This window comes from Symphodus melops (assembly GCF_947650265.1).
Source record: "Symphodus melops genome assembly, chromosome: 10".
Classification (NCBI taxonomy): domain Eukaryota; kingdom Metazoa; phylum Chordata; class Actinopteri; order Labriformes; family Labridae; genus Symphodus; species Symphodus melops.
Genome location: NC_136700.1, coordinates 19,587,200 through 19,606,803, shown reverse-complemented (window position 1 = coordinate 19,606,803; position 19,604 = coordinate 19,587,200). Strand labels below are relative to the sequence as shown.

General features: G+C 41.1%; 1 protein-coding gene across 8 annotated transcripts in view; it reads right to left on the bottom strand.

Annotated features, from left to right (window-relative positions):
• Positions 1-1,119: 1,119 nt before the first annotated feature.
• The window catches only part of ets1 (v-ets avian erythroblastosis virus E26 oncogene homolog 1), a 39,276-nt gene continuing 20,791 nt past the window's right edge, over positions 1,120-19,604 (bottom strand). For 7 of the 8 annotated variants that reach the window (XM_079354413.1, XM_079354410.1, XM_079354409.1 and 4 more), the window contains 7 exons: positions 12,536-12,655; positions 11,586-11,786; positions 11,221-11,298; positions 10,240-10,485; positions 8,708-8,968; positions 4,457-4,575; positions 1,120-4,267 (listed from right to left, as the gene is read on the bottom strand). In XM_079354413.1, coding sequence (XP_079210539.1) covers positions 4,052-4,267; positions 4,457-4,575; positions 8,708-8,968; positions 10,240-10,485; positions 11,221-11,298; positions 11,586-11,786; positions 12,536-12,655 — 1,241 coding nt within the window. In that variant the 3' untranslated portion in view covers positions 1,120-4,051. The remainder of the gene's footprint in view (positions 4,268-4,456; positions 4,576-8,707; positions 8,969-10,239; positions 10,486-11,220; positions 11,299-11,585; positions 11,787-12,535; positions 12,656-19,604) is intronic. The other variant, XM_079354407.1, reaches the window with a different exon arrangement.

Sequence of the window (19,604 nt, the reverse complement as noted above, 5' to 3'; positions counted from 1 at the left end):
TTTGATTCAGGTCTTTTGGAAGTTGCACTGAGAAGGTAGAAGTATTTAAAAACCTGCCTCGTCGCAATCACGTCTGGTCTGGATCATCAGCCAAGTCAGAGCGAGGGAGGTGGAACAGGAGAAGAACCACCTGGGTAACCTCAGCCTGCTCTTCTGCCAAGAACACCAGCCACAAGCCCTACATGAGAACATGCAGATGACTGTGACAAAAGATAGTTCTATTGTGTATGCTTTAGGTTAATATCTGAAATGTTTAAAGTCTGTCATGTCAATTCTGTTTCATACTATTTATGTGTTCTGGGTGCTTTATTTTATTGACGTTGAACACATTGCTTCTTAATGTCTAAAACTGAATACACGTTGCTTACATTGTGCACAGGTTTATATGGTTAGTTCTCATGTCTCATGTTTTGTTACTTTATTCAGATTCTTTTTTCTGAAATGGAAAAAAAACGCCTACAAGCCTTCTCAATTTTGGCTTTATTACTAGTGTTGTGCAGCGGGGCCAAACAGCTGTGCTGTCAGGGCAACAGGCCATGGTCTTGTATGTTTTCTATCGACACAGGAATTTATATGAGCCCGAGGTTGCAAGCACATGAATGGGCCCCAGTGTGCCGGTTCTGTGTTGACGTCACGTAATCAGTGTTCTCGGGACAAACGCGTTAAAACTGGGACACATTATGGCCTGCATTTGATTTCAAAGGGGACCCTGGGTTTCCATTGAAGGACTACTACAGTAGACTGTGGTCATTTGAACAACTGGCTGATATGTTTGACGAATTTGTGCCATTTACAGTAAGGGATGCAATATTTTAAAAAATCTTTTTTTTTTAATCCACAGAGTAGTTTCTGATAGTTTTTAAAACAACTTATAACTTGTAAATGAGTGTTGTTCTCTATGCTGAACAATAAAAAACAGTTGATCCTTTTAGGACACAACCTTTGATGAGGTAACATAACATCGTAGACCACAAGATTTCCGGCAAAACTGGTATCACTATGTTACCATGCAGCCCTGAAAAATAATAGCACACACACTATTTCCAGTAGAGATGTGTCAGTGGCTTTCAGCATAAACAAGATGCACGATAACAAAAATAACAACACACAGTTATGAAATCTTTGTTCACATATATTTTATAACATTTTGAAGTACATTAAGTACATTTTAGAAATAGAAGCTACAGTTTATAAAACCTTTCCAGCAGAAATCATTGATGGGCCAGCATCAGCCTTTGTTTCTCTCTTGAGCAGACAGGTCTATTTTCTGTATCAAAAATAATAAAAAATAAAACAGAAACAAAACAAAAAAACTAAAATTTCGCTACATTATTTGGTCCTGCGCTACCTTTTTAATTTCCCATGTAAGCACCAGCTGTCTGCGACTCTTGTCTTTTATAAAATATAAATTATTGAAAAATATTCAAAATGTTCGTGAACTAAATACAATAAAAATGATCTCATAACAAAAATACAAAGACACTATAAAATATACAAAAGAACAACAACATCTGAAACAAAAAAACGTTTTCCTTCTGAATCCATTCTGAGATATGTATATGCCACAAACATACCAGTTTGTATACATTTGCCAGACTAAGGTTCAGCAATACCTCAGACCTGCAGTAGATTGTAATCTGTGACTTTTAACAATAGTACATTTTCCTGACAAAATAATCTTTAAAATATTAACATTTTCGGTAACAGATCTGTTTAAAAGCACATTTACTGTATGAAGCCGAACATAAAAATAGTATGACCTTGTATACTGACAACATTTAGTATCATGTTAGAAAAAAACCTGTTAAGCTCTCTCAAGCATGACGGAGTAGAAGAACCTGAAGAAAAGAAAACAAGTCAACAAAATAAGCTGAAAGAAAAGTACAGTGCAGCTTATAACTAACTCATGAATGGATTTCTCTTATTTTGTCAGATGACAATAATGATGAGGGAGTTTTTGAGTCATTGCTTGAAAAAGGGTCACCCAGATCAGCTAAGGCATTGTTCCTTGTGTCCTTAATGCCGTGTGCTTTTAACATGTGAACAAAAAGATAAAAGAAAAGTCAACACAAAAAAAAAAAAAAAAGTGAGAGATTCCTGGTCCCTGTCTTCTGATGCTGCGGACGATACCGACACAGCACTGTGACCAAAGACCTCACATGGGTTTTGGTTATTATTCCTGCTTTGTCTCTTGCTTATTTGTGTAATCTGGTTCTCAATAAAGCATTATGAAATACAATCTGTACAAATAGACATCTCAAAAGCTATTTTCATCCATATGGGTAACATTCAGCCACTGTAAACAATAACATTGTATTCCACGTTGATGTTCCACTTTGGCATTTTCCAAAAGCCCTGCCACTGTTCCCACTGTTGGGAAGAAACTGCAGCCGAGTATATGCTTGAAATGTAACCAGTGCATCTGTGTGCATGTCTACTGAGCAAACTGCACAAGTTACACAAGTTACAAACAATAATTGAATACACCTTAACATGTCAGACCAATGTCTGCCCCTAGTTCTTGATGTTTCGAGTTAACCGTAATTACATTTGCATCAGAACCCATTTCATGCAAACCCTTCAAGCAGCGCCAACTTGCATTGTTTCCTTCAGTCATTCCGTTTTACACCTCGCGTCAGTGAACCTCACCTGCAGAATCAACAAGACCTCTACGGTCTTATCTATCTTGAGTAAACATCTTCCAAATCTCTCGAGTCAACATCTTTCCACTGTCTGTCCCATTTCCCTACTCTACACCGCCATATTACACTGCAGCTGCTCTCTTGTGATCAAAATGCATGGCATGAAAAAAAAAAAAAGTAAAAGTTGACATTCTTAGGACTTAGTAAAATTACTCCTTTGACTCCTTTGAGTTTATGAAATAGCTATCCAGAAAGACATAAGACTATTCAAACACTTTTAAAGCAATACAAACATGGACAGTGAACTGACAAGTGATGCATATAATCTGCACATTAAACAAATACTCCCTAAAGACTCCTGAATCCCCCCCCTCCCCTCCCCACATAGATTGTCTACAGTTTGCTAATACTGGTTGTATATGCAAAAATGCATACGTTTCAGTCACAATATGTGTCTCTAACAAGGTGGAAAAAACATGTACAGGTAAAAGCGTCAGTTTCAAAAAGCAACGGTTACTTTCAGTTGTGTGCCTATCAGACAGTCTGGCTATGAGTCATCACACCAGGTCCTCACACCTCACAGAGAACAGGGCCCAGTGTCTCTAGTGTTGTCTGATAACCAATCAGCACATTTCAGTTAAAGGCTCCTCGAGAATGGTTGACCTTGGCAACTTATGTTTTGGTTCAACTGTAATACTTTCATTAACAAAATAAGAAAAATACTCCTGTCAATATTTGCCTGTTAACATTGTGTGTTCTCAATGTTGATAATATAATACTGGCACAATCATATGCTCCTATAAAAAAAAACAAAAAAAAAAACACCTAACACTTTTTTTTTGGTCCAAGCTGAAAAATCTCACTTTGCTAAAGAGAAAAGGGGGGTTGCCACTTTCGTTTATTTCAATTTTACATTTTGGCAACCATTTTTGTTTGCAAGATCTACCTACCTGCTATTTACCTCAGCAATATAATGAACAATTGTGTTTTGCCCTTTGTCTTACGTTTTCCTTAGACTCTCCTTCTGGGTCACTTTCTCTCCCTGTTGTGTTGTTCTTCAGAAGGAACAGAACCTGAGTTCCACCCAACAGTACTCTATCTGCCTTGAGCTGCGAAATTATACTAGCACATAATCACACATACTCACACTCACACACATATACATGCGCGCGCACACATCTCAAATGCAACAGGGTATGATTACAGGCCTTTGGCATGGAGCCTTCTTTCTTAAAACGCGAGTGTCCGAGACACAGGAGCTTGAAGTTGATAAAGACCCCAATTATTCATTCAAAACATTTTGGTCCCCAAAAGAAAACGGTGTACTGACTCTATCAAACAGTTAAGACCACTTTATGAGCCACAGTCAATGTGGCGTCTTTAATTCCTGTCTTCACCTCTTCTCTGCATCACTCGTCTGTATCTGGCTTTACGTCCAACATTGCATGGAGCTCCTCAGGAGTGTAGCCCAGCAGGCTTTTTAAGTCACAGACAAAGCGGTAGACGTAGCGTTTCCCTGATGTCTTGTGGATGATATTCTTGTCATAGTAGTAGCGTAGGCCGCGGCTCAGCTTTTCATAGTTCATCTTGGGTTTGTTTTTCCTCTTTCCCCACCTTCGGGCAACCTAAAGAAATGCACGCAAGAAGGGGTCACGTTTAACAAAAAAAAAGGATACCATTTCTAAAGATTGATGAAGCCAAAACAAGCCATAAAAAGACTGTGACAAAGTCAGAAGACATCTTGTTCATCTGGCTAAACACTTAGGACCCCCCATCACGTGTAACCAGTAACCAGCAGGGTCGTGGCCTCTCACCTCATCTGGGTCAGAGAGCTTGAACTCCCAGCCGTCGCCTGTCCAGCTGATGAAGGACTGGCAAGACTTGTCGGTCAGCAGCTCCAGAAGAAACTGCCACAGCTGAATGGGACCACTGCCTGTAGAACAGATGGCAGAGGGCGGGAAGGTGAGTATTTGATTTGAATTTGGCCTCAACGCTGGTTTGTGAGAGATTTGAGGAGATAAGAGGAAGAGCAGATGTACATCAAAAACCCTTCGTTATCGTTTTTTGTGTGCTTCAAAATATCATAGGACATGAAATAACACACTGCCTGTATGAGGTGCTAAATTTAACCCTGGAGTTAAGAAAGAGGAAGTGTATGGGTGGATGTGCGGAACTTTGCATGAACTATGCAAAATCGAGCACTGTCAATAAAAAAACTTTTTAAAAAAAACTACAAGAACAAGATATTTAAAACATTTAAAAATAAAATAAGTACAATCAGGGTAAAAATGAGAACTAGAATGCATCACACTGCTCAAACTTCTGCTATGAAAAAAAACGTGTTAATGATTCATGCCTTTTTTTTTTCTTTTTTTTTTACTTTTTCTGTTTGAAGAGGGACAAAGTAAACCTTCTAATCTGGGTCAGACTGAAGTTAAGAAGTGGAACCAAATGTCCTCCTAAATACAACAGAGCCATTCATCATGTATTCCCTTGTCTGCCAGTTGCCCCGTGCAGTATGTGAATCCAGAGTCTGTGTCTGCCTTAGTGCCATTCTGATGAAATCACCAGCTTGAAATAAAAAGCGAGCTGCCTTGAGGCTTCAGAAGCACAAAAGTGGACTTGAAATACAGAATGTGTGAGAATGACAGCAGTAGCTAAGTTACCCCTAATGTTTTAATGGATTTCATTTTCCTATATAACAGGGATATATTTATCTGCAAAAACTGAACTACAACATCTTAGTACATCTTGTGGAAAAGAGAGGAAAAGTAGAAGAAAGAGAAGCAGAAAAAAGGGCTGGTCTTGTCTCTGAACTAGATTCTTCGCTGCAGCACACTTTGATCTTGTGGTTTTTATCAGCATATACGCCAACCCACCTACTTTGTGAGGCTTGCATGTTGAAATCACACCTGCCTTATGCAGCACGCCGCCTCAGCAAAACTGAAGCAAAAGTCACCTCTTTCGAGTGCCTTTAGAAAACCAAGCGTACCCTTACAGAACGCAAACAAAAGCTTTCAGGGAAACAGACGTGTGGGCTGAACACTTGAAATGGTGCTTTTGAGTCCTCTATACTCCTGCTAAGGTTGGAGAAGGCGCATGACAGCAGCCACCCCGACTTTGGAAAATAAGTGCCTGTGCAACACTGGGTCTCTTTCACAAAGAAAGCTCCGACTCGCATTCCAAAAGTCTGCTTCTGTAACAGCGAGCCCACATAAGGGTGATACAGTGCCGGTTTACCAGCCCCCATGTGCTCTCACGCCAGAATGTAGGCGACCCTTTGACAAAAAAAAAAAAAAGTTTCCAAAAATATGTTTCAAGTCTTCATGCACGATGGGCCTCATTGGAAAAAAAAAAAAAAAAAAAAAAAGCATACAGTGTGTTAAAATGGTGGGTTTGCTGGGGATTTGCATTCACAGCAGTGTTGAGCTTTTGACCCACGGCAGGCGAAATGACTTTTGAGCAAATGAAGCTATTGCAAGAAAGCTGGCTGCAGATTTGTGGCAGGTTCATTTTTTTTGTTTTTGTAGAAGGTTAAAAATCTGAACTTCAATCATGCTTCTAAACATGCAAAGTATGCAGTGTTACAAGTTGATGGAAACAATGAATTGTCTAAATCATTTTACATTTTCTTTACAAAGGGTGGTGTTGCAAATAACGTGCCTCGAAGTCAGACAGGCTTTGGACTAATTTAAGAAGACAGAAGGTGGAGATTGCAGAGTATCATGATACATAGTGCGTTTACCAAGTTATATGACTGCCTGATGGTAGTGTAGACAAAAGCCTAAATAGCAAATTGTCACAGGAAACCACAGGGATGATAACTTGAGCTTTACTTATCACGCTGCACTCTTATCGGGCTTCCAGTCTTTTGCTACAAGTGCCACCTGTCACCCCAAGACTGGGACAGGAAGTCGAGCCGAGCAAGTTGTGAAGCTGTCATAAACATCAAATTGGAATTTTACACGAGCTTGTCTCTATTTGTTTTTTGTTTTTGTTTTTTTCCTCATTCCCCCACATACAAGCCACAGTGCATCACACACACCCTCCATCTTTACAGCACGACACTCTGCTTCCTGCTGCTCCTGACGACAGCTTGGACCAGAGCTCCTCGAAAATCATTCTCTTTTCGCAAAATTGGGCTATTTTAGCATCTTTTTCTCTCTCCGTCATTTCCTTTTCCCATTGTGTTAGAGCTCAGAGGAAAAGCATTCTCCTCAGTGAAAATACACATCGGTGTTTAAGGCAGGAAACATTTGCCAACCACACTTGTGGGGATATTTCAGCGTGATTCAGTTTAGAATCTTTTTTTAAGGCAAATTCAAATAGGGAGGATGTCATTCATACTCCAGACAGGAAAACTCTTGTGAGAATTGATTAAAAAAACAAACAAAAAAAACCCCACCAACTAGTTCATCCAGGTTGTGTTTCTGATTAGTCAGTTGTCATATTTACTTTATTTTTACTTTACTTTATGAATTAGTGCATCATAAGTGTTTCATGCTTAACTATCTACAAAAAAAGGTTGCAGGGAGCAACATAGCCTCTAATGGTCACTAAAGGGGCTTTCAGACTGATGTACTTGACATAATTTGATTAAAAGTAAATTAGAACATCTTTCTAACATCATTAGGGATGAATGAGCCATTGTTCTATGAAGGGCTTTTGAACTAATTACCACACAGATGACAACTTAACGCATGCATTCCAAGTTGGGGATAGTCTGTTGATATCTGGTCCATGCATTGTTAATGACGTGGAAAGAATCACTTGGATTTCCCCCTTTTCCATTGCTGACAATCTTGCAGCCTTGTGATTGTAATTTAAACGCAGCTGAAAAAGTCCCGAACACTGTAGCGATAAGACGTGATTCAGAGGCTTGTACACTCAACTGCTCAACTTCGCTGACAATCCAATACCTTAAAACAATGTACGCATTAAAGGCCATGCTGACACTAACTGTACAATATGTGCATTAAAGGCTGAGCTTGAACTAATCCATCTCATGACTACTAATGTTTATTACACTTATTCTTAGGAAGCACGTGATTTGGAAAGTACCTTTTCAGTAGCAAATACAGCACTACAGTTTGCACACAGCTTACACAAACTTTTTTTTTTTTTTTATCAGTTGTTTAGTTTTTATTTATTTAAGTTTCCTTTGTTCCTGCTCTCATACAATTAGAGAAGCAGCATCAATTACTATATTTAAACACAAATAAACGTGCAACCTTTTTGAGTTTTAACATCTAGTTGGTATGCTTTTTTTTGGGGGGGAAAAAAACACAACAGATGCAAAAGTAGTGCATCTTCTCAAAAGAGGTTGCAGATTCCCCCCACATTCTTTTTTTTTTTTTTTTTTTTTTTTAAAATGGAGAACATACATAAGCCAGCTCCTTGAGCACCAACAAGTATGAAGATGTCTCATGAGATAAAGAGATACTTTATCACCAGTGTTATGTGCATGTTTCATTTCTAGCTTTTATGCCAGCGTTGCCAGGACGACCTGGAAGAACTAGGTTGAGATGCGGGCTGCAGATAACATGGAGGTAGATAGAAAGTGAGACAGGGTAAGCGATAGTGAAAAATAGAGAAAGACAGAAAGACAGAGAGAAAAATAAAGAAGAAAAAAGATGAGAAAACCTATACGGTTTCCTTTAATGTGCATGACTTGGGCTGCTAGGGTAAAAGGTGTTTTTTTGATTTCACCATGTGGGCATTTTCAGAAACTGTTACTACTGCAATGAACAATATCACCAATTTATATGACTGTGAAAAGTATGTTAATTCTGCACCTTGAACGAAATCTATTCCAAATGGGCGGCCTAAAAAACAGTTATGACGCAAATAATAGTCTAGGTTTTGTGTGCCTAAACATTACATAATACATTGTGTCAAAGTATTTTCGACTTAGATGTACTCTACATGAGATGTACTACTTTGCATTGTTATTAACTTACTGGCACTCCTTTATAAAACAGAGCTACTATGAATATTTGTTTCCCCTCCTGTGACTGCAAGACGCAAACCTGCTTCGTATCAACTCTGACCTCTAGATGTCTCACCTGTATATCCTGCCAGCGCTGCTGCTGGGATGACAGGTTTATCCTTGCTGAGGTCTGAGCGCTCCCTCACATAGTCTTTGAAAGTTCCCTTGGGCTTGTGGCCATGCAAGGGCGTGGGGTAGTCTTCTGAGTCGAAGCTGTCGTATGACGGTACCCGCTGCAGGCTGCTGAATGAAGACTGGCTGCTCCATGACTGGGTTAATCGGTCGCAGCTCTCAAAGCTCTCGATGCTCTCGAATGAATCCTGACCACCTAGCTTACCTACAAAGGAAGAATGAGTAGAGAAGACAAGAGAGGGAGAGAGAAATGATGTTACATTCAAGCAAACTATGACAGTAAAATGCATCACAAATCACACTTAAATCATACATGAATGATAATTGTTGATTAAAATTTCCTTGCAGCCTTTTAACACAAAGGATAGCAACAATTCTGAAAGGAAAATAACTCCATGACAGAAAATGACGTGTGCTTCTCACTAAGCTGTATTGTTTTGCACGATGCCGCATCTCTGCATTTCCCGCCCCATTTCCCTTTTACAACCACCATTTGGATTTGATGTTTTAAATGGAAGACAATCACACAAATTCCATAGCTATTTTTGACCTTGGGAAAGATAAAACGAGTCCCCCAATGGTGAGTCATTATCAAATGACAGCTTGTGCGGCCCGGCGATTGATGTCGAATTTCAAACTGCTGAAATTGAAGCCACATGTGGATAGCAGTTGTGCTACAAAATACTTTCCCACGTTGGGAGAGCACAATGCAATCGCCCACAAGCTTGGTATGTGTGATGCATGAGGACTGGACCCTCATACCAAGCGGACACTTGCAGGAGGCTTGTATCGTCAACATGGTACATGCTATTCATTTATACAGCTGGGGATTTGCAAGAACAAAATCCTAGCTTTATGGCTATTAATGTAAACCATGCAGCTAATGCCTCTATAAACAATCTCTGGGAGAGGAAACAAGCCTTTGTTTTCAGAAAAGCAAACAGCTTCATGAGAAAACCCCCCACGCTCGCTAACTGAGGATGACACCTCTATCTCCTTACCCAGAAGGTTGAGTCGAGGAAAGAAGAAAGGTTACACCACTTTAAATGTTTTACATAAAGGACAAGCGGCAAAAGAACACTTTGTGGCTTTAGTTCGCGTTTCACTCTGACAAAAACAATAAGGTTTGCTTTTTCCCCCCCCTCTAATCAGGAGTGTATGAGACAGGTTTGTGCAAACCACAGACCGAAGGAGGGCCTGCTTTTCTTCTCTTCTAATATATAAACACTCTCGTGGCATGACAAGATTCTGGTAGATTCAGCGCAACCACACTCACGGAGACACTTAGAATAACACCATCTACATGCACTGACACAAGCATGCACATTAAGACACATTTCTCAAACCCTCTAACCAAACAACCTGTTCCCACAACAGATATGCAGAACACTTTTTTGCTGATAAAGCTCCACCAAATCAAACCGATCATTTGCTTAAATGCAAACTACATTTGATGAATTTTTCTGTATTCCTCACCTCTGCTGAGGCGTCCCACACACATGTTGTCGGGGGATACCACCTCCTGCTTGACGGAAAAGTAGTCCCCCTGCAGCGGGTTGAGGGGCGTGTCTCGTAGGATGACAGCGGGGTATTCACTCTCATACTTGAGCGTCAGCAATTCCTCGGAGCTGATGGGATGAAGTGTCTGGTAGGATTCTGTGATGAAGCCGGGCTCTGAGTATTCAGAAGGAGGGACACATTGAGCATGCTCAACACCATAGCCTGGAGACACAAAGGTTGAAACAAGTGCAGATAGAGAGCAGAGGAAAGTAGGAGGCAGAGTAGAAGAAGATCAATTTTAGGAGAGTGGAGTCTTTGTCCCTCCTTTGCTGAACTGCTGTCAGAATATTACCTGTAACTGTGAGGAGCTCACACCTACAAGATAACACTGAGTGCATTAAATGAAGTAATATTTGATGCCGGATTTTAAGACTTGCTGGTTTTAAAGGTCCCATATTATGCCCTTTATGGGTCTAAATGTTAATGGCTAATGTTTGAAAAAAATGTGTCTATTTTCATGTACTGACGCTCCATGCAGCTTCTCTCATCTGCCTGTATTTTCAACACGAGGGGCTAGGGACCGAGCGTTTCATGTGGCTATTGCTACATGCAAACAGAAGGAGGTAGGAGACGCCGCGTTTCCCCAGACTTTTAATTTTTACAAACAGACACCTGGAAAACACACGAAGGAGCAAATAAATCAAGAGAAGGCATAGTATTGGACCTTTAAGGTAATCATGTTGCATTACTTGGATGTACCATGCCCAGGAAAACTGAGGGCTTTTTTTCCCCTAGAATCTCAATGGAAACATTTTCTATTTACCAAAGAGTAAATCCCGAACCATTATTATTTACAAGAGTAAATCACTTCTCCTGCATCATTTTCCATTCATACTTTATGCACGTGCCTTATGCTATTACACTGAGTGATTGTCTATGAGAGCGATGAGTACTTACTGACAAAGTAGTCTGAGGTATAACGGGATTCCTGGAAGTTGGAGGTCAGTCCATTGATGGAGTAATGCTTTGTATCCTCTTCATGAAAAATGGATAGAGAACAAGCGTCAGTGACCCCGTCATTGATTTCATGTATCACGTAACAGCATCCAGCATAATCAAAAATTAATGACCAGAGCTAAATTGTGTCTTCCTCATGTTACTAGTAAATGTCAACAAGAACCTATTTTTATTTGGAGGGTTTATCTACTATGAAAATGTACAGAAACCTCAAGTGCATGTTTAAAACCATTGTATATATTGCAGATAAAATCAGTTACTGAAGTGTGTGCATTTGTCTTCTAACTAATAGTTTATGGCTTTACCTTTCTGAAGCATTTCTAAATGTTCCCAAAGGATGTCACCCACAAAGTCAGGTGCTAAGTCCAGGAAGCGTTCCTTCCCCATCGCACAAAGGTTTGCGCCATTCATGCAGAATTTATCAAAGTCAACATTCTTCAGACTGAACTCATTAACTGTCCAAGTTAGCCACTCTGCCACATTGTTTTCTGTCCACTGTCTGGGATCTGAAGAGGATCAGAGTTGAAAACTGTTATATTCAATGTCTGCTTACATTATTTCTCAGTAATGTGAAAACACTATGTATTGTATGCACAGTTTTACAATATACAACATTTTGCACATGTTTTCTCAAAGTTCATTTCAATCTGTAACTGCAGTGACAAGACAGAATACATTTCCTCGTGTCTGAAATATAGCTCTATGAACTGCAGCTCAGTCTAAATTATGCTCTATTTTCGCTGTGAGTAGAATCAAATTGTTGGGTATACTGTCACAGCACCACTGCGGTAAATACAACAACCCATAACAAGTCAATCAACAGGGACAAAAGGAAAACAGCAGTGGATGTAAGAAAGATTGGTAATGACAAGTCAGAAGCATAGTTTGCAGATGTATAAGATCACACAGAAAAAGAAAGTCCTGCAGTTTGTTAACAGCATGACGAGACTCTGTGGTCGGCCTCCTTTTGAAAAGCAAAGTTATTACTGTCTGTCTCTGTGTCGACATAGTTTGGATGCTGCAGTCAGTCAGAGTGCTCTGACTGAAATAAACGTACAAGAGCCATCTCTGAAATAAACGGGTGTCTCCTGGTATTCAGTGAATGCCTCAAAGATACGAGCACACTGACAGATCTAAAGCAGGCAAGGATCTGTGGAAATCTGATGACGTGTGATATGGTGAGGCGGGTTTTAGCACTTGTGCTTTACTGATCTGAACTTTACTTAATAAGAATACAAGTAGCTGATAGTCTTACCTTTGGGAATACCCAGCCGCTGCTGTTCCTTTGTGAAGCCACTGAAGGTGGCCTTCAAAGCCTGGGACATCATCTCTTTGCTTCCTGGAGTCAGGAGGGGGACATCGCCACACTCCGGATCTGCCAATCACAAATGAAAAAGAACATCATTTAATTCAACTCCTATCTCATAAGAGTATAAAATACTATCATTGTTATATTATAAAACTGCTTTACATGTGTTCGACCACTAGTTACAAAAAAATGCATCCTTTGCTGAATTCCATGCTGATGAAGCATACTGAATGAAGACTGAATTGAGACAGTGAGACATCAGGGAGGAAAGACTTCATACTGTCAGACACACACATACACACCCTCAACACACAAACAAGTCAACACAGTTGTATCTGACCGTGATCAACATCATGGCTCAACAATTACATCCCGTCTAGACAGACACTGTCTCTGTATCAGAGCCAATCTGTTTAAACAATAGCTGTCACACTGTGAGATCTGAGCTGCTTTAAAGCTACCGCAGCACTGCATCTGCACCATTTGTGCACATCAATAAGTTTGAATGTCTCAGTTTGATGTATACCAGATACAATAATTACAGTTTTAAAACAGAACGTGCATGGTGAGTTCAAAACTTTAGAAAATTTCCCACTGTGGCTTTGGACCAGCTATTTTATTTTTTTTAATTTTTAGACACAGGGTCTTAAAGCAAATCAAACTCATCTGGCCACTACAACAAAATCATTTAATTACGAATATCTCTCCTCCACACACATCCCGGGTGGGAGAGCATTGCCTGGTGCCCATCAGCGACACCCTGACCCCTGCTAGCCCTCCTACCGTGTTGCCCCTTCACAGTGGGCCCACTGTCACCAGACTTAGCATGGGGTCAAACATTCTGGGAGGTTAAAGGGTCGAGGGATGGGGTGATGATGTCACCGTGGATGCTGGCGGGTGGCTAAGAGAGTTTGGGGTGGGCTGTCTCGAGGGTTTCAGGCCCACACTAGGCCTACTGTTCTCTGTTCACAGCCAGTGGGCACCCAATGCACAACAGAGCTCCCTTTGATGCCTTTAAACAGTGCCTGATGACTTGCACTCATCTAATTAGATTGACCAGGCTGCTGAAGTATTGGATGAAGGGGTAAAGCAGGCGAGATAAGGGGAGAGGGGAAAGACCCTTAGGCCACTAAAACTAAAAAAAAAAGTGCTAAAAACTAATTATCCAACTTAAATAATGGCTTGTAAATAGGCACCATAGAGTTCTGATTCAGTGTCGTGCCATTATCATTAAATCTGCAAAACACCCACACTCATTTACACAACAAAGACAATCGTATATCATGATCCCTTAGAGTCGGCGTTCTGACATGTTAGAATTATGTAGTCTGGGAGGAAAACTTGCATGAGGAACAAAATTAACCAAGGAATCCGGGGGGCTTCAGCAGATGGAGGTCCATATGAAATCAAGGGTTCAATCAGACCATTATGTTTGCAGCATGGTCCTCTGCACTGTCTCCCTTATGTCACTTTAAGTGGTTAAAAACAGACACAAGAGGCTTAGCTTGAAGGCAAATTGGAGATTAAGCAAAGTTGTGTCACTCCTCTTACAGTCCAAGCCAGATGTTCTGGCATCTCTACTGGCTGGTGGTTTTGTCTGCCAGCAGTACACTAGGGCAACATACAGATCATGCTTCTTTTCACCACTCGCTGACGTCTCGACCTCGCCCGGAATGCACAGCAGCTGTCCCTCCTTCGCCCATGTAACCAATGTCTGTCGGTCTGTTTTTAAAATAAGGCCTCCCAGTTTCTTTCTTCTGTCTTCAGCTATTTTCTTCCCTCTATTTTATTTTCCCCCTGCTGTAGAAAGAAACTTTGCAACAGGCCACAGACAGAGGACAGACACGAGCTCTTTGCTTCTTCATGTGATTCAATTAGGCCTTTAATAATATATTGCTCTCTGCTACACTGGCAAACTAACAGAAAGTTATTCACTCAAGTCAGGATTAAAATAAAGAGCCAGGAGCTGAGAATAAACTCTGTTTTTAGGGTCACAAATAAGAGCTGAGTTGAAGATGTGTCAGTCGGAGCTCAAACATCAAAATAAAGCATGCACTTTCACGATCAAAATAAGACTTTCAATACCTACAAGTTGCCCCTGACAGTTGGGTTGTCTATGCCGATACTTTACTTTTTTTTTTTTTTCTTTTAAGCACTGAGTCAGTGTGAAAGCGTTTACATTGCAAACTGCTGCAAACTGAGATGTGACTGGGGCTCAGACAGTCTGCACTTTGAAGTGAAGACAAGAGCCAAAAGTGGCAGTTTATTTAAGCTGGATGGTGTTGGGTTTGTCTGCACTTTCGAACCGTTTACACCCCCTCCCTCTCCATCGCTTTTATCCACCCGGCTTGAGCCTGGACTAGCCCACACAGACTGTAACCCACTTTAACACTAAATCCTTCACCAAAAACACTCTACACTATCGTGCATGAGAACAACAGTCGGCAGCTCTAAGCCGCGAAATATGTGTTCCATGATTACAGAGAAAATCGGAACTGCAATTTGTGTTGTGTCTTTTGTTTTGTCTTTAGATTACTTGTTTCCCCTGATCAAAATTGGCTTGAAGTGGGAACTTTGTTTCATGTCTTCAATCAATTCAAGATACAAAAAATGTATTATATGTTTGAACTGCGAGATGACAGAAATGCAGCCTCTACGATGAGAAAAATGCACTTTTTACTACAGACTTTATTCATGAAAACAACGAGCAGAGGACACAAGGCTGGAAAAAACAACACAAGACCTAAAAGTGCAATGATAAGAGATCAGTCTCCATAGTGAATGATCCATATAAAAGTTATCTGTGGCAGAGCTAATGTACAGTGTGCATCCATTAGTGAGAGAGGCGAGCCTGGATCTAGACAAGCTCTAGTAAATGATGAAGTCCTGATAGGATTTCAATGCCTGCGAGTCCCATTAGATAGAGAATGGTCAGTATGTACTGAGAGTTAAAGCATCCACAAGTCATCACTTTCCACATTAGACGATGTGGGTCTGTCCGCAAAATGAGTCCCAGCCACTTAGCTCACGAAATGTGGGAGTGGGTGTAAATCACAGGCAACATTATGGCATTCGAGTTTCACTGACAAGAAAAAAAAAAAAGTGTCTGGAGTGAAAAGTATGAAGTGAAACCAATTTCTTCTGATGATTCTGAAGACATAATAAGTCCATCTATTCTGAGACGCACTGATTAGATGGTATTGGATGTACAGTAAAATGTATTGATTAGCCACTCCCTTTCAGCATGGTATGAGTAATGGATGAGTGTGAGCATTAGACATTTCCCCCCGGGGATTCTTAGTGACAGACTGTGTACCTTTACTGCCCCTGCTGTTGTGACCAAGCCCCAACTCAACCTCACACAGAGTGTTTGGCACCTTTTAGGTTTTTCAACTGACACACATTTAAAAAAAAAAAAGACTTGCACACACACCCACACATGAAGTAAATGAGCAGACTCCTTGGCCTGTGCGACAGAGCGTGGGCGTGAAATTGGGATTTTTGCGACTAGGTCCAAAGTCTAAGGGGCTGGAACAGGCAATGCTAGGAATGGCAGGGTAGGGCTGAGATAGCAGAGGGAGCATCTCACGTGGGTGAGGGGTAAAGGGATGAGTCACCAGCTTGTAATATGAGCCCATCACTGGACAAGAGAACTGGGGGGGGGGAGAAAGGGAGAGGCAGAAGAGTGAATGGGAGGTCTCATAAAGCTCCCTCTCTTCTTCTCGTCTCAGGAGTGACATCAGAGTGGGATCAGTGCCATCTCCCAGCCTCTGGCGGAGACTCAGTTCATTCATAAAGCCTGGACTGCTAACTCCACTCTGAATGATGCAATGATAGAGGCAGAGCAGGCAACCAGACCCAACAAATGAGGGACAATATGCTTTCTATCATGTGATTGAGCTATAAATAGCCTATAGAGTTTATCCAATGAGTGGGTGTGTGTTGGTGTCAAGAAAAGAGCCTGTGTGAAAAATGGATGGAATCTAAATGGTTTTTCAAAGCTGGGTTTCCGAATAGGAAAATATGCAAGGGTCAGGGTATGCAACAGTGATTTTCATCAAAGCCAATGCAAGTGTGAATGTATGCTCCCTTTCTTTATGCCCTTAAATTGCTGAATGCAAAGCCAGCTTTTTATTTTTCATCCCCTAAACAGTCAATTTCCTGTGGCTAAGTGGCCACTTCCTGAATAAAGTGAGTTGAGTTGTGGGTTCAGGTGAGGGTCAGACATTTCAGAAGTGTCACTAAGACCTCACAGTCTTCCTGAATATCCCTATGTGCAAACAGGTACACATCTGCAGGGTCACAACACAGTGAAGGGAAAAAAAGGAGAGGAGGTCTTGGCTGCTTGCCAAAGGGTTATAATCGGCTCTTTAAGGCGTACCAGTCTGCCCACAGCAGACCAGAGGTGACAGTAGTATCAGAGAGAGCCTTTGATGGAGATCTGTATCTGGACCCCTGATCTGAGAACACAGGGTCATAAACCCCGACATTATGAAGGGGGCCCATTCAGTGCCACGGAATGATAAAGTGGTGGCTGAGGGCTGCAGTGGAGCAAGAGGGAGGAGGACGGGGTGGCAGTCTGGTTTTGAGAGGGTCACTTGTTCAGCCGTCTGCTATTTAGATTTACATCGTAATGCCAAGGAGCAGGACGAGATTTGTAGGCCTGGCTTAGGCGAAGAAGGAAGGCAACACCAAATAACACCCCCAGCAAAGGAAAGTGTTAACCAAAAGAGATACAACACACAGCCAGGAGTATCCCACTATCACAAGCTACAGTGCTGAAACACTGCTTTTATTCTTAGGTCTCCACCACTGGCTTCTGGCTGCCCTCTCTTATGTACAAGCCTGTGGTGGTGTAAAGCAGTAAAACGGGACGAGGCCACTGCTGCTGACATCTGTCTTTTCACATGAAACAAGAGTGATCCAGGATCATCACCACCACAGACATACCGGCTACTGAAGCAGACAATAAGTGAGACTAATGCCCCGTAGCTGCCTTGCCGTCTTTCTTTCTTCCACTCCCTCCATCTCTGAAATCATATTAGCTTATGATGTGAGAGTGCATTAAGTCTTCTGTTTGTGCCAAAGTCTCAGCGCCTGGTATGACATTACCTCCGAGTTTAAAATGATACGCGCCACCGCCACGAACAGATGCTTAACATGTTTTGGGTTTTGTTTTTTGTTTTGTTTTTTCGAAAAAAAGACTTGATGGAGGCAGATATGCAGAAGCTTTTTTCAGCACGGTTTGGCTCCATGTTGCTTCATTAAATACCCACAAGCTTTATTGTTCTGCGATCTTTAACAGTGTGAAAAAGGCTTGCTTTTTAGGCGCACCTCAAGTGCAAAAGATTGAGAAACAGTAATGTATCAACAGTTGCACAACCTCTTAAGTTATCTTTTACTGCCTCTATTACATTGCAAATAATCTAAGTGTTCAATGGCAAACTACAAGAAAAGCTTGAATATGGCAACTATTTCAAAACTCCATGGATTTTCTTTGGCCACCAATGTGTGAACTATCATATGAAATTGATTCCATGTTAGTTTTTAACCATCTGATTGTATGTATAAATGGGCGAGAAATGGAAACTGACTAGACTGCAGGTGGTGTTAGCTGTGCCCAGGCTAGCTGCCTTCCCAGGCTCCAAGCTGTAAACAGACAGGGGATGCTCTGGAGGAACTGTTTAGCCGTTAAACCAAACACACGACATATCTGACAAACAGTTTACTCTCTGTGTTGCATTTTTTCCACAAAGCATGAACCTGCCCCATTTTTTTTCTGTCCAAACTGATACATTCCACAACCAGTTTCCTGATAAAAGAGTACATTTTGTGGGAGACTTGACGGCCCTGTATTAACAAACATCGTTGGAATTGTTTTCTGCTCTACTGTTCTTTTGTACAATACATGCAATTTAAGTGTTGCAGTGGCTGGGACTAATTATACATCACACGTACTGTATATAAGAGCTTGTTGCTCGTTTGAAGGCAAGCTATGGGCATGGGCGACAGATGGATACTTGATAAATAAATTCCCTCCAGACCGCAGTGTTTTCATGTTGCGTGCCTCACATTCCACCTCTGTTTTACAATCACTAATGTTCTTCTCACAGCTTTTTTTGTTTTCCTCTAATGTGACCAAATACGACTTGTGGTCAAAGTGGCAAAATGGTTTCAGTTCAACATGATGAAGATTCTATTTCTATTTTAAGCTCATAGTAGTGTTAACAGCTAAAATGAGCACAATACGTCAATGTCTATCTTATTTAATTTAACTTCCTATTTAGGAGATAAGTATGTGTATCTTTTAAAGTTCAATAACTGGAAAGTTACAACTCATGCTTTTGCAATATAGGAGATGAAAGATTTTGATATTTAACTTACGCATATCATTGTCGTTCCGTAAAGTCGTGCTCACCTTCTCTTTTTTCTATCACATGCTTTCTTTTTGTTGTTCTCCCTCTTATGACACACACACACACACACACACACACACACACACACACACACACACACACACACACACACACACACACACACACACACACACACACACACACACACACACACACACACACACACACACACACACAGGGTGTGACTCATCCTGTCAAAGAATGACTGGACATTGGAGAATACCATGCTAGTTTATATGACTTTGTGACTGGTCATGATGAAAGCATTGACCATATCTTGTAAAATTCCAGCTCAATGACTCAAAATTTCTCACTGCAATCTTCTTGTTACGCATAAGACAAACGCATGTTTAAAGACGGCACCCGGTGACTCTAATGAGCCTTCATGAGAAGCTTCTACGCTTACAGCTGAACTCTAGAAGAAGTCGAAGAACGCACGCATAGCCTCCATGACCTCCTCAGTGTCTGCGAGAACACTTGTGCCTCACATCTGTCTTCCTCACTGAGGCCCAACTCATCATAACGGCCTCAGAATTGAACCAAAAAAACCTGGAGAAAGAAACCTGAACTGTGATCCTCCATTCTATATCATACTCTTA